This window comes from Trichechus manatus, unplaced genomic scaffold (assembly GCF_000243295.1).
Source record: "Trichechus manatus latirostris isolate Lorelei unplaced genomic scaffold, TriManLat1.0 scaffold00068, whole genome shotgun sequence".
NCBI classification, from domain to species: domain Eukaryota; kingdom Metazoa; phylum Chordata; class Mammalia; order Sirenia; family Trichechidae; genus Trichechus; species Trichechus manatus.
This window is the reverse complement of record NW_004444004.1, coordinates 13,830,235-13,857,190: the sequence shown is the minus strand read 5'-3', so window position 1 is coordinate 13,857,190 and position 26,956 is coordinate 13,830,235. Positions and strand designations below refer to the sequence as shown.

At 45.4% G+C, this 26,956-nt stretch overlaps 1 protein-coding gene across 5 annotated transcripts in view; it reads left to right on the top strand.

Moving 5' to 3' along the window:
• Nucleotides 1–26,956, top strand: part of SEPTIN6 (septin 6) — an 81,513-nt gene that overhangs the window by 33,473 nt on the left and 21,084 nt on the right. For all 5 annotated transcript variants that reach the window (XM_023734496.1, XM_023734497.1, XM_004379825.2 and 2 more), the window contains exons 4-6: nt 7,193–7,379; nt 11,362–11,523; nt 22,596–22,692. In XM_023734496.1, coding sequence (XP_023590264.1) covers nt 7,193–7,379; nt 11,362–11,523; nt 22,596–22,692 — 446 coding nt within the window. The remainder of the gene's footprint in view (nt 1–7,192; nt 7,380–11,361; nt 11,524–22,595; nt 22,693–26,956) is intronic.

Sequence of the window (26,956 nt, the reverse complement as noted above, 5' to 3'; positions counted from 1 at the left end):
AGAAAAGACAAAAATGGATGTCAGAAGAGACTCTGAAACTTGCTCTTGAACGTAGAGTAGCTAAAGTCAATGGAAGAAATGATGAAGTAAAAGAGCTGAACAGAAGATTTGAAAGGGCAGCTCAAGAAGACAAACTAAAGTATTATAATGACATCTGCAAAGACCTGGAGGTAGAAAACCAAAAGAATATGCTCGGCATTTCTCAAGCTGAAAGAACTGAAGAAAAGATTCAAGCCCTGAGTTGCAATATGGAGGATTCTGCAGGGAAAATACTAAACTACGCAAGAAGCATCAAAAGAAGATGGAAGGAATACACAGAGTCACTATACCAAAGAGAATTGGTCAACATTCCACCATTTCAGGAGATAGCGTATGATCAGGAACCAATGGTACTGAAGGAAGAAGTCCAAGTTGCACTGAAGGCATTGGCAAAAAAACAAGGCTTCAGGAATTGATGGAATATCAGTTGAGATGCAACACTGAAAGTGCTCACTAGTCTATGCCAAGAAATTTGGAAGACAGCTATGTGGCCAACCGACTGGAAGACATCCATAATTGTGCCCATTCCAAAGAAAGGTGATCTAACTGAATGTGGAAATTATCAAACAATATTATTAATATCACACGAAAGTAAAATTTTGCTGAAGATCATTGAAAAATGGTTGCAGCAGTATATCGACAGGGAACTGCCAGAAATTCAAGCTGGATTCAGAAGAGGATGTGGAACGAGGGATATCATTGCTGATGTCAGATCGATCTTGGCTTAAAGCAAAGAATACCGGAAAGATATTTATGTGTGTTTTATTGACTATGCAAAGGCATTCAATTGTGTGGATCATAACAAATTATGGATAACATTCTGAAGAATGGGAATTCCAGAACACTTAAGTGTGCTCGTGAGGAAACTGTACATCAACCAAGAGGCAGAACAAGGGGATATTGCGTGGTTTAAATCAGGAAAGGTGTGCATCAGGGTTGTATCTTTTCACCACACTTATTCAGTTTGTATACTGAGAACATAATATGAGAAGCTGGGTAATAAGAAGAAGAACGTGGCATCAGGATTGAAGGAAGACTCATTAACAACCTGCAATATGCAGATGACCATACCTTGCTCACTGAAAGGGAAGAGGACTTGAAGCACTTACTAATGAAGATCAAAGACTACAGCTTTCAGTATGGATTACACCTCAACATAAAGAAAACAAAAATGTTCTCACAACTGGACCAATAAGCACCATCATGATAAACAGAAAAGATTGACGTTGTCAAGGATTTCATTTTACTTGGATCCACAATCAATGCCCATGGAAGCAGCAGTCTAGAAATCAGACGACGTATTGCATTGGGCAAATCTGCTGCAAAAAACCTCTTTAAAGTGTTAAAAAGCAAAGATGTCACTTCAAGGACTAAGGTGCACCTGACCCAAGCCATGATATTTTCAATCGCCTCATATGCATGTGAAAGCTGGACAATGAATAAGGAAGACCGAAGAATTGATGTCTTGGATTGCGGGGTTGGCGAAGAATATTGAATACACCGCAGACTGTCAGAAGAACAAACAAATCTGTCTTGGAAGAAGTACAGCCAGAATGCTCCTTAGAAGGGTGGATGGTGAGACTTCATCTCACATACTTTGGACATGTTATCGGGAGAGACCAGTCCTTGGAGAAGGACATCATGCTTATAAAGTGGAGGGTCAGTGAAAAAGAGGAAGACCCTCAAAGAGATGGATTGACACAGTGTCTGCAACAATGGGCTCAAACATAGCAACAATTATAAGGATGGTGTAGGACCGGGCAGTGTTTTGTTGTGTTGTACACACGGTCGCTATGAGTTGGAACCAACCCGATGGAACCTAACAATAACGACAGCAACAACAAGTCAGCAGGGAAAGAATGAACTATTCAAGAAATGATGCTGGTAAGATTGGCCATTCATTTAGGAAAAAATAAAATGAAACGATACCCTCTTACACAAATGCTATTCACAAAAATAAATTATGTCTTTGGTGTTCTTCATTCTCCTTTGCTCTAGGTGGGTTGGGACCAACTGATGCATCTTAGATGGCCACTAGCTAGCTTTTAAGACCCCAGACGCCACTCACCAAAGTGGCATGCAGAACATTTTCTTAACTTTGTTATGCCAATTGACCTAGATGTCCCCTGAAACCACGGTCCCCAGACCCCTGCCCCTGCTACACTGTTCCTCAAAGTGTTTGGATGTGTTCAGGAAACTTCTGAGCTTTTGGTTTAGTCCAGCGGTACTGATGTCCCCTGTATTATGTGATGTACTTCCCTTCACTTAAGACAATTCTTATCTACTATCTAGTTAGTAAATTCCCCTCTCCCTGCCTCTCCACCCTTGTAACTATCAAAGAATATTTTCTTCTGCGTTTAAACCTTTTCTTGGGTTCTTATAGTGGTCTCATACAGTATTTGTCCTTTTGTGACTGACTAATTTCACTCAGCATAATGCCTTCCAGATTCATCCATGTTATGAGATGTTTCACAGATTCATCTTTGTTCTTTATCCTTGTGTAGTATTCCATTGTGTGAATATACCATAATTTGTTTATCCATTCGTCCATTGATGGGCACCTAGGTTGTTTCCATCTTTTTGCTGTTGTGAACAGTGCTGCAAAGAACATGGGTGTGCATATATCTATTTGTGTGACGGCTCTTATTTCTCTAGGATATATACCTAGGAGTGGGATTGCTGGATCATATAGTATTTCTATTTCTAGCTTTTTAAGGAAGCACCAAATTGATTTCCAAAGTGGTTGTACCATTTTACATTCCCACCAGCAGTGTATAAATGATTGAGTCTCTCCACAACCTGTCCAGCATTTATTATTTTGTGTTTTTTGGATTAATGCGAGACTTGTTGGGGTGAGATGGTATCTCATTGTAGTTTTGATCTGCATTTCTCTAATGAGCAGCCAAGTCTTAACCACTTCGCCACCAGACCCGGGTTCAATTCCTGGCCAGTGCACCTCATGCACAGCCACCACCTGTCTGTCAATGGAGGCTTTCCTGTTGCTATGATGCTGAAAAGGTTTCCAGAAGCTTCCAGTCTAAGACAGACTAGGAATAAACGCCTGGCGATCTACTTCTGAAAAATCAGCCAATGAAATCTCTATGGATCATAATGGTCTGATCTGATTGTGCATGGGGTTGCCATGAGTCGGGAACCAACTCGACGGCATCTAACAACAAAGAGGGACACTGGGGGATCAGGGGCAAGTTTCTTTGAGGATAGGAGAGATGATGAGGGCTTGAGCAGGAGCAGAACCTGCAAGGATAGAGAGGATGGGGCAGATTTGAGATACTAGAGGGAAACAGGGAAGGGTTGGTTCGTTTTTAGAGTGCAGGAAGTTGAGGTAGTGTGAGCTTGGTGGTCTTAATTTTGTTGGTAAAGTAGGAGGTAAGAGCATCTTGTGAGAGAGAAGGGATCATGGAGTTTCAGGAAAGTGGTAAAAGTTTGGAATGGTCAATGAGGGCAATGGGAAGGGAGCCAATCAAGGCCAACTAAAGGGACTATCATGTTGCTTCAAAGGCCCATTTGAGGTTAGAGGCCATGAATGGTGTCAAGACCTATAGTTTGTTGATTGCTTCTAGCCAACTTCAGCAGCAGTGGTATGGGACAGAGAAAGAAACTCCTGGAATTTATCCAGGACAGGGATTTTGCTGAATAAGTAGGGAGGAAAGACATATGCAATGGAGATGAGGGTGTTGATACATGAATGGTTCAGGTGATCAATCACGGGGTTCAGCCTGGGCAAAGGAGAAGACAAGGCCAGGAAGAGGCTGATATCCTGTGAGATAATGGAGATGTCGAGGCACCAAAAGACTCTATGGGGTGAAAGATCAGGTTTAGAAGAATTGAAGGCAAAAAGAACCGGAAAGATGTGAGTTTATGGTCAGATAGTGGGGTGTAATTTAGGATTTCTTGGGTGGAACTGGTCTGGCTGATGATCAGATGTGTAGGTGGCTGAAGTGGGTGGAGCTTCTGAAGGTTGCTAAAGCTTCAGTGGCGTCACTAGGGTTGGTGTCACCCAGTGCAGTAACTCATGGTGTCCACCCTCCCCATGCTAATTATCACAATATTGTAGCCAAAACACCAGAAAATTTGACAAAATCACTGGCTATAAAAACACCTGGCAGCAACTAAAGCAACAGTGCCTTGGAGCACGTGCAGAGGAACCCACATGATTCAAAGCGTCATTGTAATTGGGTAGTAATGACAGCTCTAACCTGAGTGCATTAGAAGGTTCAAAATGTAAATTAGCACAGTTTTAGCCTTGTAGGTATATTGATACATGTATGCTGGGCTTATGAAAAAATTTTTGTTGGTATAACTAACTACAGGGATATTTTTATTAAAAATAATAAATTTCTACGGAAACACTGCCCAAAAAATGTATACATAGTCCTTCTGGTGTCACCCCCTATGACAGTATCATTCTGTGCAGTCCGCACCCCTTGCACCCCCGCAGTGATGCCACTGGGGATTCATCTCCCAAACTCATTCCTGATTCTTCAGGAATTTTCTAAGGATCTCTGCAAACAAGAGATTCTTTGATGCCATTACCCTCCAGAACAATGTTTGGCTCAGTTGGATCAAAGGAAGAAAGAAAGAACTATATTTTTAGATTGTTCTCTGGAGCTCCAGAGATGCCCTGCACCTGGCTCTCCCCTATGTGTGCAGCTCTCAGAATCTGGGATTTTGTGATACTTTTTAAAACATGATTTCCCCCTTCTCTGTGAGGGGGATCTTTCAGAAAGGCTCAGGGTGGGGCCTGGTGCAGGTGGGAGGCATTGGCTGGGCCCAGCTCCTCCTTTGATCATGTTCCCTTCTGGCAGTAGTATCTGAACACTTACTGACCCAGGTCCAGATAATGAACCTCTTCTGACCCAAAGGGCAGACGCCCCTCAGATGGAGAGTTAGCGGATACACAAGGGAGATGAAGACAGAAGCAAGGCTGAAGCTAAGCTGACCTAGTTAGAGCGGAAAGAGGCTGTAGGGGTGGCGGGAATAGCTCCGGTGGGGAAGGGTGGGCAGGAGTGATAGCAGCTGCCCCGGGGAGCCCAAGACAGGTAGGAGCAGAGGGCTGCTTGTTTAAGAAGCCCTGGCAGTACTTGGAGGCCACAGGCGGGCTGTGCACGGAGATTGAGGAGCTGAGGTATGCGCGTGCATGTGCATTTGCCTGAATACTTAGATTCTAAAGTCACAAGCTTGGAGGAAATGTTAGCTGCTGTGGAGTCAGTCCCAACTCACGGTGACCCCATGCACAACAGAAGGAAACACTGCCAGGTCCTGTGCCATCCCCATGATGGGTTGCGGATCAGTGGACCTTTGTGATCCACAGCATTTTCCCTGGCTGATTTTCAGAAATAGATCACAAAGCCTTTCCTCCTAGTTCATCTTCGTCTGGAAGTTCCGCTGAAACCTGTTGAGCATCCTAGAAACGTGCAAGCCTCTACTGACAGATGAGTGGTGGCTGTGCATGAGGTGTATTGGCTGAGAATCGAACCCGGGTCTCTTGCATGGAAGGAGAGAAAAATATCTGGACATTAAGAGCCGAGTAGGGAGTTCCCCTAAACCCAGGGAGACTGAGCAAAACCCAGAGCAAGATTCTCCAGCAGTATGAAGGAGAGGTCGAGACCATTACTGTGTGCCCAGTTGGCATACTAGGCACTGTGGGGGGAGATACAGAAAGGAAAGACACGGCCCCGCCTGGAAGAGTTTATCAGCCAACAGGGAGACAGATCCTGCTGGAGAGATCAACACTGGGTTGGGGCACCTTGGTGCATAGGGAAGTGCCACTGGCACTCTTTGCCTTTCAGGAAGATACAGTTTATTGTGAGGTAATCCTAATCCTTGTGAGGCAGCTGTGAGCAATCCAATACCATATTTTGCTTTCCTTTTTTTAAATAATTAATTGTATTTTTGTTGTTTTTAAGAATATACACAGGCAAACATACACCAGTTCAACAGTTTCTGTATGTACCATTCAGTGACATTGATTACATTCTTCAAGCTTTGCAACCATTCTCACCTTCTTTTTCTGAGTTGTTTCTCCCCCATTAACATAAACTCACTGCCTACTAAGGTTCCTATTTCATCTTTCCAGTTGTTTGTTGTCAATTTGATCCCATATAGATAGATCTTAAAAGAGCATAATGTTTGTCTTAGGCTGGATTCTTTAGAGGGGCAAAACCAGTGAAGCATATATATGTATCTGCAGGGGCTGACGAATCCAAGATCAGCAGGTAAAATGGCAGGCTGCTGGCTCACAGGCTGTGGAGGCCAACAAATACCAAGATCGGCAGGCAGTATGGCAGGCCGTTGGCTCAAGTCCCAAGAACCAGAGGTCAGATGATGATGCAGGATTCAGAGCAAGCAAGCAAGCTTTGCTAGAACATCCATATATATTGGATGCAGGCCACATCCCCAAGGAAACTTCCCTTACAACTGATTGGTTGATCACATCAGATCACATCATGGAGAATGACTACATCATTACATAACTGCCCAATTATATTATTACATAACTACCAAACCACTATGAATCATGGCCCGACCAAGTTGAACACACAACTTTAACCATCACAATGCTCAAGGAATACATTCTTTACTAGTTGAGCTAAACTATTGTTTGGTTTTAAGAAGACCTCAGGGGATATTTTTGGTTTAAGGTTTAAAGATTATCTCAGGGCAATAGTTTCAGGAGTTCATACAGTCTCCATGGCTCTAGAAATTCTGGATTCTATGAGAATTTGAAATTCTGGTCTGCATTTTCCCTCTTTTGATTTGGATTCTTCTATAGAATCTATGATCACAATGTCAATACCATATTTCTCAATGCTCCTGGGTCACAGAAGGGATTTCTGGAATAACTGGGGAAGGCTGTGTGGAGGAGGTAGGCATTAAACTGAGCCCCTAGGTCTAGGAGGGCAGGATGGGAATGAGGAGAGAAATCCGACATTGCAGAGTGATGATGCACAGACGGCCATAAGTTTGGCTCATGTGAGGACATGACAGGATTGGAGGGCCACTGAGGGGAGATGGAGATATCTAGCTGAATGGGGAGGGCCAGATTACGAAGGGCATTTTCAACATCCAAAAAGGATGGGTCAAAAACCAGATATTCGAAGTGGTCCAGCCATTTCCTTCCTTGCCCCTTTAGCTACAAGCCCATCGTAGAATTCATCGATGCCCAGTTTGAGGCCTACCTGCAGGAGGAGCTGAAGATCCGCAGAGTGCTGCACACCTACCACGACTCCCGCATCCATGCCTGCTTGTACTTCATCGCCCCCACTGGTCATTCCCTGAAGTCTCTGGACCTAGTGACGATGAAGAAGCTGGACAGTAAGGTACAGAGGTGGAGGTGGGGGTGGGGAGTGTGGGAGGCTGGGCAAGCAGGCCTCACTCTTACTGCGCTTTTGTAAGTGATGCTTGGTTCTAGGAGAGTTTCTGTGGCATCCTCATCCTCTCCATCATTCCCTAGCCCTCCATAAAGATGATGTCATCGATCTAGTACCTGCAGCATATGCTTTGTGATCTGTTTTCCTAGTGCTAGGAGTGGGTTTGCCCTGAGCTATCTTTCTGCCCTGATGCCTCTTGGGAATAAAAGTGTATGCAAGCAAGATGGCTGTCTAGGTCTAGAGGTGCAGGCTGTAGTAACAGAAAAGTGTTTTTTCTTTGTCCCAATATTAACTGGCCTGTACTAGAATCCAGGTCCTTAGGTGGTACAAATGGTTTGCGCTGGACTACTAACCTAAACAAGTCCTGGTGGTGCAGCGGTTAAACGCTTGGCTGCTAATCGAAAGGCTGATAGTTCAAACCCACCAGCTGTTCCATAGGAGAAAGATGTGGCAGTCTTTTTCTGTAAAAATTACAGCCTTGGAAATCCTATGGGGCATTTCCACTCTGTCTTATAAGGTTGCTATGAGTCAGAATCGACTCGACAGCAATGGGTTTGGTTTGGGGTTTTTACTAACCTAAAGGTTGGTACCCAGTGGTACCATGGAAGGAAGGCCTGGTGATCTACTTCCCTTAAGATTACAGCCACGAAAACCCTATGGAACAGTTCTACTCTGTAACACATGGGGTCCCCATAAATTGGAATTGACTACATGGCAATGGGTTCATTTTTTTGTTTTTGGGCTAGAATCAAACATGCAAACTTGACTTTGAAAGTTGTTAGTCTTATTATCAATAACATTTTTATAATTAACAGCTAATATTTGTTAAACTTTCAATATACACCAGCACCGTGCTAAGTATCTTGAGGAATATGTCACTGAACCCTCACAACAACCTTGCGAGGTAAACACTATCGTTATCCCCATTTTACAGAAGAGAAAACGGAGGCTCTAAGAGTTAAGGGACTTCTCCATGGTCATATAGCTAGCTGCTGGCAGAGCCTAGATTCAAGCCCAGATCCATGGTACCATGTTACATTGCCTCTATACCCAAGAAAGATGGCTGTGAGAATCACGCATAGCTTGCTTTAAGAGAAACTAAAAAATGCAAATCCACACCATATATAAATCAGACATGGATTCTTCATGTTAAAGGATTATTTGCTGTACAAAAGAATTGACCCCAGGATTCTTTAAAAAGCTTAATTACAAGCATGCAAATCTTTTCCCCTAACGTTTAGTTTATGCTTGGCACTGTGATGAACACTTTATATGCATTATTTTATGTCATCCTGCCTTAGTTTCCTAGGGCTGCCATAACAAAGTACCACAACAGAAATTTATTCTCTCACAGTTCTGGAGACTAGAAGTCTGAAATCAAGGTGTCAGCAGGGCCATGCTCTCTCCTAAGGCTCTAGGGAAGGGTCCTTCCTTGCCTCTTCCCTAGGTTCTGGTGGTTACCTGCAATCCTTGGCCGTCCTTGCTTTGTAAAGCATCATTTCAATCTCCGCCTCTGTTGTCACATGGTGTTCTCCCTGTATATCTGTGTGACCAGACTTCCTTGTCCTGATAAGGATACCAGTCACTGGTGTTGGGCCCACTCTAAGCCAGTATAAGCTCATTTTAACTTGATTACATCTGCAAAGACCCTATCTCTGGGGGTTAGTGCTTGAACATGTCTTTCTGAGGGACACAGTGCAATCCACAACACATCCTCCCAACAATCCCTTGTGGAGGATACAGTTACTGTTTCATATTATTATTCCCATTTCGCATGTGAGGAAACTGAGGCTGGGGCTAGGGTTTGAACCTAGGCCTCTCTAGTTCCAGGGTATTTTATTTTACAAAAAATTTAATTTATATTCAGTTATTTACTAGCACATCCACTCTAATGGTATTTAAGCAATAATAAAAACAGGAGCAAGTTTTCATTTTTCCCAGCAATGAGCTCACTGCCCATGTATAAGAGGCTGCTCTTGAAATGTTGCCATGCCCTGCCTGCTCCATATAGAGCGGCAGTGAGCCATGAGGATGGCAGCCTGGTGAGCAGGCTGGGTTAAGTAAGCAGCATTTGACATATGTTCGTGACGTACAGATGGGGATGTGGTAAAAAGCAACAAGGAGAATTTGCTCTACTGACTGTACCACCTTGGCAAGGGCTTTGCCCTCCCCAAAGACTTCAAGGGAGGCGCCTCCAAGGTCCGATCTTCCCTTGACCCAGCACCTGTTGCCCTGTGTGAACCAGCCTTTAGAGCTTGTCTTGGTCTCTTAGTGCTGCTATAACGGAAATACCACAAGTGGGTGGCTTTAACAAAGAGAAGTTTATTTTCACACAGTTTAGTAGGCTAGAAGCACCAGCTATAGGGGAGGCTCTCTCTTTCTGTCAGCTCATGGGGGAGATCCTTGTCTCCGCTTCTGCCGTCCCGGCATTCCTCTGTTCCTCAGTGAACTTCACGTGATATCCATCTTCCCCAGTTTGTACTTCCTTGCCTCTGTGTCTGTGCTGCTCCTTATAACTCAGAAGTGATTAGGTTTTGGATACACCCTACACTAATATGACCTCATATGCATAATAAAGAAAGCCCTCTTTCCAAGCAGGATTACATCCACTGGTATAGGGATTGGGAATCCAACACATATTTTGGGGAGAGACACTTCAGTCCATAATGGAGCCTAAGCCAAAGTGTGAAGAAGGCAAGGTTTGTCTTCCAAGTCTGGAGCTCCCAGACTCCCCTTTCAGAGCCCAGGGCCTGAGCCCCATTCATGCTACCCTATTGGAATTTGCTGGGAGAAATGACTGTGCTCTCCCTGGGAACCCAAGCTTGGGTGTGCTCTATCTCACAAAGGCATGTGCACTTCAAGTTTGCTCACCTTCTGGCAGTAAAGACCTTGTCCTTTCTTGGAGAAATGTCAAAGATCAGCGTTCAGGTGGGTGGGACTTTGGGGTGGCACTAGGCCTTTCTCTTGCTCTCTGAAATTGGGCATTTATGCAGTGAAACCTGTGACAGCTGGAGCTCGATGGGACTGCCTCATTTTTCCAGGCTTCGCAAGTTTTCTGCCTTTCACAGGGTACAGTCTTACTACTTTTCTATCCCTCTGTATTAGTGGAAAATATTTCAGTTTTCTTTCTCTGACAGGTTTCGGCCTTACACAGGTTCCAGCTTTCGCAAGTTTTACTGTACCTGCTTTCTTTACCCAGGAATTAGTAGTGAGTCAGGCAGTATAACTCTTTTTTGTATACGTCTCAGGGTAGATTGCTAACTGAGAGTCTCCTTCACCTCACCAGGTTGGTTAACCAGTGTTTGTCACCAGAAAGAGAGCCAGGTGTGCACTGTCACTGAACACTGTCCCTGCTTCCCTTCCCTGCCACCTCCCTTGTGAGTCCAGAGAATACCTGACTGGGACTAGCCTGGACTGGATGGGCTGGGGCAGTTTACTGTTAGTGAAGAGCAGCCACCTCTTCCCTTGTCAACCAAAGGTTCCCAGCTGTCATCTTTCTGCTTCCTATCACCCAAGCAGTGACCTTGATATCTTGTCATAGCTCCTCAGTTTGGATCTGAGCCGGTAGACAACATCAAGATTGAGACTATGGGCTTAGGAATAAGGCTGAACTTGTATTTGAATTCCAATTCTGCTGCTTAACCTCTCTATGCCTCAATTTCTCATTGGCAAAATAGTGGTAAATAATACCTCCTGGGAGGGTTATTGTCAGAATTAATTGCATTAATCCATCGAAAGCACTTAGTTTAGTGCCCAGTGCATAATAAGCACTCAATGTTATTTATTATATTGCTATTTGGCTATGGAGGTGGCCCAGTCCTAGATCATTGGGTTGAGCTGTTTCCACTGGCAACTGATGGAAGTCCTAGGTCATGTTGCTTTCAGGTGCAGGTTGTCAACACTGACCCCACGTTGCTCTTCCTTTCCCTAGGTGAACATCATCCCCATCATTGCCAAATCCGATGCCATTTCTAAGAGTGAGCTAACAAAGTTCAAAATCAAAATCACCAGCGAGCTTGTCAGCAATGGGGTCCAGATCTACCAATTCCCTACAGATGACGAGTCAGTGGCAGAGATCAACGGAACCATGAACGTGAGTAGGAGCATGGGGTTCAACTTTCTGCCATTTGATCTTCATTAGTATTGTTGTTTACAAAATAGCAGTAAAACATCTTCACCATCCATCTCATGTGTAGTCAACTCTTGATTGTCTGAGTCTCAAGTATTTGTGAGAGAGAATCCAGAACCCAAACTGTTCCTCCCTCCTAGCTGTGACTGCTGCAAAGCCCCAGAGATGCAGAGATTAATAACAGGAAACAGAGGGAAAGGGAAAGGCTGACTACAGAAAGAGCCAGGAGCAGGGAATCCAGACCTCTCTTGCCACCCACCTCTTTGATGTTACTCTGGTCTGGGCCAGGCAGCCCCCATGAGACTGCCGGAAAGGCAAAAGACCTTTGCCTCTCACCAAAACAATGCTGAGACAGTTGAGGCAGCAAAAGAAGGAAAGGCTGAAAAAGTTGACTGCTTCAGAAACTCAGGGATCATCTGTACTCAGATAATCAAGCTCTCTGCCTCTGGGAGGAAAAATCATCTATTATCAAGCTCTCTGCCTCTGGGAGGAAAAATCATCTATAGTCTCCAATTTTGCTGATGACTAGGGAGATGCTATTTTTAAATTTCAGGGTTATGCTTTGCTTTATAAAGTGTGAATGAATAATAATAATAAAAAAACCAACTTGTCATCTTCTCTCTCCTTCCTGCTATGAGAGGAATGAGTAATGAAGACAGCAGAGAGGCAAACATCTCCTCATGCTTCTTTACAATGTGTTGATGCTCTTGCTGTGAAATCTTCAATGTTGTGATTTCAAGGAGACAGCTAATAGCTTTCCAAAAGCCTCTGCTTTGGGAACAGATTTATTTTTCTCTATTGAGAGGCATCAGTTTTTCCTAATGACATAATGCCTGGGTATAGCCAAACTCCAGAAAGCCTGGTAATAAAAGCCATTTTTAGAAAACTTTCCTGCTGCCGCTGCCCTCTAAATTATCATTAGAGAATCAGCTGCCATCTCCTATGAATTGGCCAACAAATTAGCATAGCGGGGCGGCCAGTCATTGTCTCGCCTGATTTCCTGTCCATCGGTACACCCAAGATCCAAGCCCAAGCCCCTTGCCATCAAGTCAATTCCGACTCATAGTGAGCCTATAGGACAGAGTAGAACTGCCCCAGAGGGTTTCCAAGGCCAAGATATGTTTGTTATTAAAAGTCTGTCATCGTCTTGGACAAATCTGGCCCCAAGACCAAAAACCCGTTGCTGTCGAGTCGATTCCGACTCATAGCGACCCTAAAGGACAGAGTAGAACTACCCCATAGGGTTTCCAAGGAGCACCTGGTGGATTTAAATTGCCAAGCTTTTGGTTAGCAGCGGTAGCTCTTAACACTATGTCACCAGGGTTTCCATCTGGCCCAAGGGGAAGCCTATGTGGATTGTAGTATGTAGGATTGTACCTTCTTTGTCCTTTCATGAACATTTAAAAAAAAAGATGAGTGCTTATCCTCTGATGCAGTCAGGGCTTTTTGATGGAAAATAGGCTTTGTTATGATAAGAAAACCTGAAAGGGTACCTAGCCAACAGAGAAATGGGAGCCTAGAGAGAAGTGTCGTCTGGGTGTCACTGGCACCGATGTCTAGTCACCTCAGAACACAAACCCCCATAAACACCTTCCAAACCCTGATTCCCTAAGTCACCAAGCAGCTCTTAGGCTTGTGGTTTGCTTTGCTGAGAATAAATAGGGACCAAGCAAGTTTTCGAAGCATTGGTGGTTCGGTGGTAGAATTCTCGCCTTCCATGCGGGAGACCCTGGTTCGATTCCTGGACAATGCACCTCATGCACAGCCACTACCTTTCTCCTAGTGGAGGTCTATGTGTTGCTATGATGCTGAACAAGTTTCAGCAGAACTTCCAAACTACAACAAACTAGGAAGAAAGGCCTGGCACTCTACTTCCAAAAACCAGCCAATGAAAACCCTATGGATCACAATGATCCGATTCACAACTGATCATGGGGTCATGGCGCAGGACCAGGCAGCATTCATTTCATTGTGAGTGGGGTCGCCATGAGGCGGGGGCTGACTGGACAGCAGCTAACAACAACAAGAAGTGAGTTCTCAGCCACCTCAAGGTGTCTCTGAAAACTACATCTCACTACATTGTGGATTAGGAGTGACAATAATCCTGGGCTCTGCTCTCAGCTCAGCTCCGGCCTCCTGCTGGAGCCTAGGATAGGCTCAGCCTCAAGGCTGGCGATGTCCCATGCTATAAAGCAGCAGTTCTCAACCATGCTGTTTTAGCACCCCTGTGTGTCCTGATAGGCTTCTAAGGGGTTATGGGTTCCTTGCTACTAATAATAGTCCAAAGTTTGCCAGTGTTTCACTTTTAAAAAAATAAATTTAAGTGGATTCAGAGTTATCTCTATAATAACATCACTCAGCACTCAACTCTCTTGCATCCCGCCATGCTTTTTTGATAGGAAAAAAAAGAAGTGGCCTCACAGCTAGCGTGCCTGGAATTGGGCATGCTGTGGGAGGAGTGAGTATTGCATGTGAATGCTATGTAATACGTGTGTTGCGATGGAGGAAAGGGTGGAGAATTGCTGCTATAAAGTATACATACAGAATTGCTTAGCCTGCCTGCCGCCGGAACAACTGTGTTGAAAGTCCTCAGAGTCTTTGGACAAACCGTGGTGTATGAAGCTGCATCATCAGAGACCTGGGCTTGGATGGTAGGAGGAATGGGTGCTGGCCTTTCAATTCTGGATTTGACTCCAGCCCCACAGCCTCAGCCACCCTAGCCAATTGTCCTAGGAATTAGATTGGAAGAAGTGGAAGAGACCTCTTGCCTAAGAGGAGAAGACTGTGCAGCCATCCCACCGCTCATCACTAGGGATTTTCATGGCAGGAAATCGAGTAATGGAGTAATGAAGTCTCAGCCACCCCCTTGGCTTCTGGGTGGCTCTGAAAAACCTTATTCAGATCGAGGGGGCAAGAGAAGGGAGTGAGAGGTCTTGCTGCATGCTACTTTCAACCCATGTTCTGATGTCTCTCAAGGTTGTAGACTTATTTAATGTTGTTCTTTGAATGGCTCAACCCATGGCCAGGGACCATGGAATAGGGCCTAGTTACCTCAGCTGGTGGGTCACCAGTGAGGTCTTGGTTTGATCCCCACCAAGGCCAGTTCATTTGGCATTTGGGCCTAGTGAGAGCACAGGAGTTACCAGTGGGGTTACAGGGAGATGCACAGGCACAAGGCCATCCCTTCTCCTTAGTCATCAGTGCTAATCCCATGGTTTGCACGCACTTTTGCAGGAACCACCAGGGGGTGACCTGAAAGAGATTCAGGCAACCCTCTTGCTCAGCCTCCAGTAGCAGCCTGAAATGGGGTGGAGGAACGCAAGCATAACTGGCAACACAAGTGGGAAATATTGTCCACCCTGGAGGAAGCCAAACCCCATCTGGATATCATAAGACGAGGAATAAAGGGTCTTCACAGTGTCTATTTCGCCGGGCTGAGGAGAACAATCATATAACCTGCAGAGTATAATGGGTGCGGTGGAACTAGAATGAAACAAGTCATGCCAACTGGGTCATCGAACACTTTCAAATGTACCGAGAAGAATTGAAGGGAGGCCCAAGACAGAAAACAGTAGCAAATCTGGGAAAAGACTCCCAAGAGGAGGCTTGAGACTTATTTCTGGAATTTTCTGAGACTAGGAAAGTCTGACATCTGGGGATACCTATCAGAGGTCTCTTGGGTGGGAGAGCTACACAAACTCCCCTTAGGAGCCTGTCCGTGTTTCAGCAGTGGCACTGCCTTGCATCTGTCAGCATCTCCACTCTGGGCTCACAGTTTCACTCCCGTCAGGCTCCTGCAGGGACTGGGAAAAGGCCTCAGATTTGGATCCCATGGGTAAGACCTGGGAGTGTAGTGATGGTGATGGGCTTATCCTGTCCCTGCTTGGCTAGGCTCCATTCCGGCTATCACAATTATCTGTCTCTCCGGAGCAGAGGGAAAGAGTGCCAGAGCCAGATCCCTGTGATGTCCTGCCCTTTATGGGTAGCTGACTTCCACCACATGCCATTTATTAGGAGGCAGAGCGCAGGCAGCCCTGGGGGAAGCTGGCAGCTAGAGCACAGTGTCCTAGCTGTTCCCGGGGAAGGTCTGAGCATGATAGTTAGAGACCTGGGCAACTCGCTTTACCTCTCGGCACCCTAATTCTCCCACTTTACAAACGGGGTTTATAACAACTGCCCTGTAAAGGAGCTCTGATGGCAAAACGGTTAAGTGCTCAGCTGCTAACTGAAAGGTGGGCAGTTTGAACCCACCCAGCTGCTCCTCAGGAGAAAGACATGGCTATCTGCTCCTTTAAAAGGAGCCCTGGTAGCACAGTGGTTAAGCCCTCAGCTGCTAACTGAAAGGTTGATGATTTGAACCCACCAGCTGCTCCGTGGAAGAAAGAAGTGGCAGTCTACTTGCATAAAGATTACAGCCTTGGAAACCCTATGGGGCAGTTCTACTCTGTCACATTGGGTCTCTATGAGTTGGAATCGACTCCATGACAATGGGTTTTTTTTTTTTTTATCTGCTCTTACAAAGATTACAGCCTAGAAAACCCTATAGGTCAGTTGTACTCTGTTACGTGGGGGTCACTATGAGTTGGAATTGGCTCGACAGCACCCAACAACAAGAAGGCTATTGTGAGAATAAAATGAAATCTGACTGGGAGCACTCAGAAATGACATCCTTGCATCTATTTATTCTGAGAACAGACTTTGATGCCAGTTGCAAAGGAGTGGGCCATGGGAGGGCCTAGGAGCCCTCTGAAGCCGGTTGGGTGGGGGCTGTATATTTTAGAGCAGGGAGGAAGTTAGAGAAATAAAATGACAGCAGCTTGAGAAGGAGGAGAAGCAAGTGACCTTGTCATTCTAACAGACAATGTCTCTTGGAGATAAAAATAATAACGGGATACTGACATTTTTATGCTGTTATTTTCTTCTTGGGATTTGTTTTTCTCCTTTCTTTTGGAGCCCAGAGAAGCACCTCCCATTTCACACGCCTTCCTTCTCCTACCAGTTTCAGCTGACAGCCAAGGATGAGCGCAAGTGGGACATCAAGGTTTCTCTTTGTCACCTCCATTAAACTAGCCCTCTGCAGTCACTGGCCCTTGGCTCTTTCATGTCATATGGCTGACATTTTGGGGTCTCTGCAGGAGGGAAAACATATACCCGAAAGTGTATGAGGATGGATTTGAGGCTCCCAATATGTCTTATGTCCCTGAGTGGGAATGAATTGTGCCCAGATGACAGCCCCACCTCACCAACAAAGCTGGCTAGCGAAGGTCAGAGATGCCCAGGCCCTTGGACAGTGTTTTCAGGAACTCACGTAATAACCCACTGTCGCATGCCCAATTACCCCCTTGATCATCCATGTACTGTTATTGTTGTCATTATTAGGTGCCATTGAGTCAATTCTGACTCATGGTGACCCCATGTGACAGAGTAGAAATGCCCCATAGGGTTTTCTAGGCTGTAATCTTTATGGGAGCAGGTCGCCAGGTCTTTGCCCTGTCCTGAGGAGCCACTACATGAGTTCGAGCCACTGGGTGGGTTCGAACTACCAACCTTTTGGTTAGCAGCCAAGTGCTTAACTGTTGCGCTACCAGGGCTCCTTTCCCTCTACTAGAACTGCCGAAACATTTGCACCCCCGCCCCTTACGTCCTCTTTCCTACGTCCCTATTTCAGGGCCAGTCAGGGGAGTGGGAAGGTGGAGAGGACGCAGCTGAGGTGATAATCTGGAACAGCTGAGAGAGGGTGAAGGCAGAGCAGCTCCACCTAGACGGCCAGATACCTTGGAGGATGAATGGATGTCCTGGGGCTGAGCTTCTATTAAGTCCTGTGTTTTTCCACTTTGAAGGACATTCTTGGGGTGCAGATCTAGAAGAAAATGGAAAGGAAGGATTGGCTGTGAGAGTAACATGCAGATTAAATAAACAGCAAATAAAACAGATTTGCTGTGGGTTTCCCAGAGGTGGACTAGATTTTATAGTCTGGGCTTGCACAACCAGGTCACCTCAGGGTTTTGAGGGCTTGCCTCATCTGCTGTTCAAATCCCCTAAATGAGAGCAGAAAACCAGCAAGGGGTAGACTTTGAAGTCAGTGAGACCTGAACCCCACACCCAGCTCTGCCACTTATGATTGTGTACCTGTTGGCAAGTCACTTAGCCCTTTTGGGCATCAATTTCCTCATCTATAAAATGGGAATAATAAGAGAACTTACCCTGGTGGCGAAGTGGTTAAAGAGCTCGGCTGCTAACCAAAAGGTCGGCAATTTGAATCCACAAGCCGCTCCTTGGAAATTCTATGAGACAGTTCTACTTTGTCCTGCAGGGTCGTTATGAGTCGGAATTGACCCAATGGCAACAGGTTTAGTTTTGTTCTACTGTGCCTGGCAAGAGGAGCCCTGGTAGCACAGTGGTTAGAGTGATCGGCTGCTAACCGAAAGGTTGGTGGTTCAAATCCACCAGCCGCTCTGCAAGAGAAGATGTGGCAGTCTGCTTCCGTAAAGATTTACAGCTTTGGAAACCCTATGGGGTAGTTCTACTCTGTCCTATAGGGTCACTGTAAGTCAGAATCAACTTGACTGCGGTGAGGTTTACAGGTACCATGCCTGGCTACCATTACTGAACATTTTGATCAAAGACTCTATAGAAGAATCCTGATCAAAAGAAGAGAAATGCAGAACAGAATTTCAAATTCTCATGGAATCCAGACTTTCTGGAGCCATTGAGGCTGGATGAACCCCCAAAACTATTGCCCTGAGATAATCTTTAAACCTTAAACCAAAAATATCCCCTGCAGTCTTCTTAAAACCAAGCACTAGTTTAGCTTAACTAGTAAAGAATGTCTGCTTTGAGCATTGTGCTCTTTTAAGATCTGTCTGTATGGGGTCAAACTGACAACAGCAACTGGAAATGTTAGATAGGAAGCTTAGGGGTAGTGAGTTCATGTCAATGCGGGAGGAACACTTCAGAAAAGGAGTGTGAGAGTGGTTGCACACCTGGAAGAATGTAATCAATGTCACTGAATTGTACATTGTTGAGAATTGTTAAATTGACGTATGTTCTGTTGATTTTCAACAACAAAAGAAATTAAATAAATTCGTAAAAAATAAAGAGCATGTACCTACCTCATGTAAAGATTCAATGAGATAATGCAATGTAAAACACTTGGTACACAGTAGGTGCCTAATAAATTGTTGCTGTTGCTAATACTACTTCTATAGCTACTAATGCTGTTACTACAATTACTACTGCCTACTCTGTGAAGACATCTTTGACTTCCCAGGAAGTTAGTTGCTCCCTCCTCTGTGTTCTGTAGCCTGTGAGCCTGTGTATACTCCTGATCTTACTGTATTATTGTCAGCATGTCGTTCTCCTCCAACAGACTGTGCACTCTCCACGGGAAGTTTCTGTGCTTTTTCAGCTTTGTATTCCGAATGCCGAGCACACAGCAGGAGCACAGTAAATACTTGTAGGATGGATTGATGAGAAAATGGGTCAAAATACCTGAACCTGAGGCCTGTTTCTTCAAGCGGGGTGGGAAAGTTTGTTCCAGTGGGCATGTTACCTGTCGGTGTAAAGCCCTTTTGGATAAAGCTGCAGCCAGGGTCACCTGGTTTGTAAATAATGTTTATTTGGTGGTTCTATTTGGCCAGTGCTGATGAAGTACTTAAGGAGCCCTGGTGGCACAGTGGTTAAAGCAATTGACTGCTAACTGAAAGGTTGGCAGTTTGAAACCATCAGCTGCTCTGTGGGAGAAAGATGTCGCAGTCTGGGTTGCTATGAGTCAGAATCAACTCGAAGGCAGTGGGTTTGGTTTTTTTGAGGAGGGACGCAGTACTTATAACTTGGCCAGCTCCCTGTGGAAGGAACAAGGTGCTGTGAGCATTTCCCAGGCCCCAACTTGCCAATTGGAGACAGCCTCTTCTCTGATACACAAAGCCTCATCAGCCAGGCCTGTTGTTGTTAGTTGCGTCGAGTTGATTCCCACCCATGGCGACCGCAAGTGTGCGTAGTAGAACTGCTCCATAGGGTTTTGCAAGGCTGTGACCTTTCAGAAACAAATCAACAGGCCTGTCCTCCAAGGTGCCTCTGGGTGGATTTGACACTCCAGCTTTTCAGGTAATAGTCAAGTGCTTAACCAACTCCTCATTTTCCCCTGCAAGCACCAAGCTCGTACCCCTGTGTGATGGTTAAGGTTGTGTGTCAACTTGGCTGGGCCATGATTCTCAGTGGTTTGGCAGTTATGTAATGATGTAATTTGGTAGTTATGTAATGATGTAGTCATCCTCCATGATGTAATCTGATGTGATCAGCCAATCAGTTGTAAGGGGAGTGTCTTAGTCATCTAGTGCTGCTATAACAGAAATACCACAAGTGGATGGTTTTAACAAACAGAAATTTATTCTCTCACAGTCTAGGAGGCTAGAAGTCTGAATTCAGGGTGCCAGCTCCAGGGGAAGGCTTTTTCTCTCTGTCAACTCTGGGGGAAGTTCCTTGTCATTAATCTTACCCTGGTCTAGGAGCTTCTCAGTGCAGGGACCCTGGGCCCAAAGGACATGCTCCGCTCCAGGTGCTGCTTTCTTGGTGGTATGAGGTCCCCCTGTCTCTCTGCTATCTTCTCTCTTTTATATCTCAAAAGAGATTGACTCAAGATACAATCTAATCTTGTAGATTGAGTCTTGCCTCATTAACATAACTGCCTCTAATCCTGCCTCATTAACATCATGGAGAGGATTTACAATACATTGGAAAATCACATCAGATGACAAAATGGACTATCACACAATACTGGAAATCATGACCTAGACAAGCTGACATACATTTTTAGGGGACACAATTCAATCTAGCAGGGAGATTCCTTGAGGGTGTGGCCTGCATCCAATATATATGTATATGGACGTCCTGGCAAAGCTCGCTTGCTTACTCTGGATCCTGCATCCAGCTCGTCATCTGACCTCTGGTTTTGAGACTTGAGGCAGCAGCCTGCCATATCGCTTGCCAATCTTGGGATTCATGAGCCAAAGGCCTGCCGTATTTCCGGCCTATCTTGGATTCATCAGCCTCCACAGCCTGTGAACCAACGGCCTGCCACCTGACCTGCCGATCTTGGGTTCATCAGTCCCTGCAGCTGTGTGAGTGAGGAGAAGCCTCCAGCCTGATGCCTGCCCCATGGACTTGGGACTTGTCAGCCTCTAGAACCGCATGAGCCATTTCCTTGAGATAAACCTATCTATCTACATGTACACACACACTTCATTGGGTTTGCTTCTCTAGCGAACCCAGCCTAAGACTCCTTGTTTGTACTTTGCCCTTCTTTCCTCTCTGCGTTCCTGCAGCCCTGCCACTGCCATTCAAATAGTGTTTATAAAGTACCTACTATGTTTGGAGTGGAGTCCCTGAGTGGTGCAAATGGTTAAGTGCTGGGCTACTAACTTTGAAGCCACCCAGAGGCACCTCGGAAGAAAGATCTGATAGTCTGCTTCCAAAAAGTCACAGCCATTGAAAAGCCTGTGGAGCACAGTTCTCTGACACACATGGGATCACCATGAGTTGGAATGAACTTGAAAACAACTAGTTTTTTGGTTTATGTACAGAGTATCAGACCATACATTTGAGCCCTTGGTCATATGCTGTCTTATATGATTTTGGATATGTGATTCTGGCTTCTACAACAAGCTTGCAAGTTCCTAGAGGGCAAGGGAGTATGTCTGCTCCTTCTTTTGTCTCCATTGTTGTTGTGTGCCATCGAGCTGATTCTGACTTATAGCAACCCTGTAGGACAGAGTAGAATTGCCCCAGAGGGTTTCCTAGGGTGTAATCTTTATAGGAGCAGATCACAGGTCTTTCTCCCATGGAGCAACTAGGTGGGTTTGAACCACCAACCTTTCGGTTAGCAACTGAGTGCTTAACCACTGTGCCACCAGGGTTCCTTTTGTCTTCATTATATCACCTAAAACAGAACTCAGCACAGTAATGGCCATCTGGGTAAAGACTTGTTGACTTGACTTCTAAGCTCAGGAGTTCAGTGTGACAATGACTGCCCTGACAAGGAACACAACAGAGTCCCTGACGGACAGGAGAAAAGTGTGGTACAGAACTCAAAAATTCTAGTAAGAAGACCAGACTTAATGGTTTGATTGAGACTGGAGGGACCCTGGAAGACATGGCCTCCGTACTCTTTGTCAACCCCAAATTAAAACCATTCCCGAGGCCAACTCTTCAGACAAAGAATAGACTGGACTATAAGACATAAAATGATACTCGTGAAGAGTGTGCTTCTTAGCTCAAGTAGATACATGAGTCTAAATGGGCAGCTCCTGTCTGGAGGCAAGATGAGAAGGCAGAGCGGGTCAGGAGCTGGTTGAATGGACACGGGAAATCTGGGCTGGAAAGGAAGAGTGTGCTGTCACACTACAGGGAGAGCAACAAGGGTCACAAAACAATGTATGTATAAATTTTCGTATGCGAGACTAACTTGAATTGTAAACTTTCACTTAAAGCACAACAATAAAAAAAAAAAAGTTCAGGGTGAGCTCTTGCTCCAGGGAAGGATGGGAATAAGGAGAGTACAGCTCAGTCAGCAGTGTGGTTTCAGTATGTACCTATTCTCAAGGCCGTTGCATTCTGGGTACGGGGGAGGGCTAGTGATCTCAGCCCCCTTGGTTCTCCTTTATCCTTTCTATCCATGCATAACCCCCTCCATCCCACTCACCAAAGGCTCTTCCCCTCAGCGACTATGACTAGTGAATACCTAACGTAATCTTTCTGTGTATCTGCTTATTATATGGCTTATTTTCTCTCTTTGTTTTCTATGCATTTGGCGATGTCATTGTTATCTTTTGTCGTGAATTTCTGAACAACAGAAGCCTGGACTGGGCCTCTTATTCCCACACAGCTAGATTGCTTAATAAATGCCTCTGGGCAACGATGAGTGTGAGGGACATTGTAGTCTGAGGGCCTGAGGCCCCAGATGAGCAGCCGCTGTATTGTCAGGAGCTCTGTGCCTCTCTTCTGGAGCTCTGAGATTTTTTTTCTGCCCTCTGTTTCAGGCCCACCTGCCATTTGCTGTCATTGGCAGCACAGAAGAACTGAAGATAGGCAACAAGATGATGAAGGCACGGCAGTATCCTTGGGGCACGGTGCAGGGTGAGTGGGACACCAAGGAGAGGGACTGCACTCAGCAGGCCCCTTCTGTTTCTCTCCCCAACCATTGTGTGACGAGTCCCTAACTTGTTCCCACTTGGGCCACATGCAGCTTTAGGGGGCACCAGCCTGCTGACTCTGGCCCCATACCTGGATCCTGTGGCATGAGCAAGTTCCCCTTGTCTCTAATGGAGAAAGCCTTTCTAAAACAAAAACAAATGTACTTGGAGCAAGGTAGGAAGAGCTGTGCATGAAAGTACAAGTGCACCAGGAGACATGTACGAGAATGTTCACAGCAGTGTTGTTCATGAAAATGAATAATTAGAAACAACCCAAATGTCCAAACAAACCCGAACCAAACCCACTGTTGTCGTGTCGATTCTGACTCATAGCGCCCCTATAAGACAGAGTAGAACTGCCCCACAGGGTATCTAACGCCGTAAATCTTTACAGAAGCAGACTGCCACATCTTTCTCCCATGGAGCGGCTGGTGGGTTTGAACCACCAACCTTTCGGTTAGCAGCCGAGTGCTTAACCACTGTGCCACCAGGGCTCCTACTCAAATGTCCGTTAAGAGAAATTGTGATATGCTCATGTGGTGGGATATTATACAGCAGTGAAAAGAAATGAACTACAGTTACATCCACATGAATGAATCTTAGAAACAATGTTGAACTAAAGAAATCATAGACTGTATGAATCCATTTATATGAATTCCAAAAGCAGGAAAAACTAAAACTACACCAGTTGCCTTTGAGTAGTGTCTTAGTCATCTAGTGCTGCCATAACAGAAATACCACAAGTGGATGGTTTTACCGAAGAGAAATTTATTTCCTCACAGTCAAAGTAGGCTATAAGTCCAAATTCAGGGCATCAGCTCCAGGGGAAGGCTTTTTCTCTCTCTCGCCTTCTTCTCTTTGGTATTCCCCCGGACTAGGAGCTTCTCGGCACAGGGACCCCGGTCCAAAGGATGCGATCTGCTCCTGGCACTGCTTTCCTGTTGGTATGAGGTCCCCCATGTCTCTCTGCTCACTTCTTTCTTTTATATCCCAAAAGAGATTGACTTAAGACACAACCTAATCTTGTAGATTGAGTCCTGCCTCTTTACCATAACTGCCTCTAATCCTGCCTCATTAACATCATAGACTTAGGATCCACAAACACATAGGAAAATCACAACAGATGACAAAATTCCCAGTGCTGAATGTCTTAGTCATCTAGTGCTGCTCTAACAGAAATACCAGAAGTGGATGGTTTTAATGAAGAGAAGTTTATTTCCTCACAGTCAAAGTAGGCTAAAAGTCCAAATTCACGGCAGTATCCTTGGGGCATGGTCCAGGGTGAGTGGGACACCAAGGAGAGGGACTGCACTCAGGGCGTCAGCTCCAGGGGAAGCCTTTTTCTCTCTGTCGGCCTTCTTCCCTTCGGTGTTCCCCTGAACTAGGAGCTTCTTGGCTCAGGGACCCCGGTCCAAAGGACGCGCTTTGCTCCCGGCACTGCTTTCTTGATGGTATGAGGTCACCCTGTCTCACTGCTCACTTCTGTCTTTTGTATCTCAAGAGATTGCCTCAGGACACAATCCAGTCTTGTAGATCAGGTCCTGCCTTACTAACACAACTGCCACCCATCCTCCCTCATTAACATCATAGAGGCAGGTTTACAACATACAGGAAAATCACACAGTACCAGGAATCATGACCTAGCCAAACTGATACACACATTTTTGGGGGGACATAATTCAAACCATGACAAGTAGATTCTGACTCATGGAGACCCCATGTGTTGCAAAGTAGAACGGCACTCCATAAGGTTTTCATGGCTGTGACCTTTTGGAAGCTGATTGCCAGGCCTTTCTTCCAAGGCACCTCTGCATGGGTTTGAACCACCAACCTTTCAATTAGTAGTCAAGCACTTAACCATTTGTGCCACCTAGGTACCCAGGGAAAGCTAAACAAGATATATATTTTTAGGAACTCACACAGAAGTGGTACAACTATAAAGAAAAGCAAGGTAATGATAATCCCAAAAGTCAGGATAGTGGTTACAACTTGTTGGGGAGAGGAAGGCGCATGTCATCAGGAAGGGGCACACAGGGGGCCTGGTAATGTTCTACTGATTAATCTGGGTCTAAGATACATGGGTTTTGATTTGTTTTTTTTTTAATTCTTTAAATACACACACACATTTCATGCCCTCTTGTATGTATGATTATTTCATGATTTAATAACAGTCAGATGTCTTGTATATACACTCAGAAAAGTTCCTTTTGTGGTCTGCTTGATGCGTGGAGCTCTGGTGGCGCACTGGTTAAGAGCTCAGCTGCGAACCAAAAGGTCGGCAGTTTGAATCCACCAGGCGCTCCTCGGAAACCCTATGGGGCAGTTCTACTCTGTCCTATAGGGTCGTCGAGTCAGAATCGACTCTATGGCAATGGGTTTGATGCGTGTTATGTTACCCTCAGGTGTAGCGAATTCAGTGGATAAAACAAGTCCTAGGACACTGGCATGGGTGGAAGAGGTCTCTGGTTCTCATAGTCTACACCTATAAGCCGGGCCACTGATCACAAGGGGCACCATGTGTGAGAGTGTAGCTGGTTCAGAGTAAACTTGTCCCTACTATTGGCTAAACAACTGCAAGTGAGTGGCGAGTTGTCCACATCACCTGCAAAGGCTAGCATGTTTAAGGGCACACCAGAGACCCACTGGCAATAACAGTATTTTCCATAGGTAGGACAAGACAGGTTACCAGAGCTATGCTAAGTTTTGGTTTTCTCTCCCATGTGGGACTGGAGATGCTCCACTAGGAACATTTACAAATACTTTCTGGACCAACAGTCCCACTGGGGGAATAAACTTGTGGTCTGAGAGATAGGAACCTGAGGTGAAATGAGGAGAAGGTAGTGAGGTGGTTCCGATGACTTCCTCCAACTGGGACTTCTCCACACCTAACCAAAAATAGTGGTTTTGAAAATTTTCTATTTTCTTGGAAGTCTGAGGTCATTTTTTCGATTATGAGAGGAGGAAGTTGTGTATTGACTGAGCAGCCTGCAGGGGCCTTGGAGTCACTTGTTCTGACTGACCACCAGGGATCACTGTCCAGAGATGGAGAAGGAGATGATATATTTGGTAGTCCTGAGAAGTTGCCTTACCAATCCAATTAGCTTATGTTCTATGACAGTAGGGGACTTTATCCTGAAGACAATGATTTTTAAGCAGAGGAGTTATATGAGCCAATTTGGGCTTTGGAAAGATTAGTCTGATAACCTCCGGGCAGTCTGTTGCAACTGTGCCCAAACCGTGTCATCCCAAACTCCCTCCCTGCCCCTACTACCCTCTCCCAGACACTGCAAGACAAAATCTGAGGTCACTGTGCCTGTTCATCATCTCAGACACTACTGTCCCTCCATGGTCAGGCCAAACACCACCATTCCACCACAGTGAAGCCACACCTGTAGACATCTTGACAGAGCACTGTTCATGCCCTCATGTTCCAACAGGAAACTAACGTTGCTATGATTTGGTCCACATCTCCGTCACTTTTGGGTGCTGCCCAAAATGCACAATCTATTGTAGAGGGGCCTTGTTCACCCAGGACTCACCTGCTTTGGGCTGGAAGGTGGGGTCCACTTTGTCCTGGTCACTGTTGATGCTGTCATGCCATTACCCACCCTCTAAAAAACCACCTCCACTGAAGCTCCTACCATCCAGATGGACTGTACCTGTGGTCCACACCCCTCCTTGTCACTGTCATCTAACGATATCTTAGTTCTTCCCCATTATTCTTTGGAGATTTTGGCACCTGGCCGTAGCCTTTGTCTCCCCCCGAGTCCCTATAGCCTGGATCGCTTGTGTTTGAATCCCAACTCTGCAACTTACTAGCTATGTAACCTTGCCTAACCTCTTTGGGATCTCGCAAGGATTCCCTTATCTGCCTGATAGATTCCTACTCTTTGTTTACAAGTCATCTTAAGGTTTTTTTTTTTTTTTTTTTTTTGGTGAAGCCTTCAGTCTCCCAGGTGATCTTAGGCCCTCCTCTTCTGGGCTTTTATTGCCCCTTGGCTCTGTCTCCATTTTTGTAGTTTTTGCATTATTATATTTGCTGATTTGCATCTAATTCTTCCGTTAAACTGTAAGCACCTGAGGGCAACACTCCATGGCTTCATTTCTGAATTCCCAGTGCCTCCTACAATACTGGGAACCAATATTTATTGGATGAATGGATGAATGCACATTGCCGTTGTCCTACGAAGATTTCTGTGAGGGTTCTG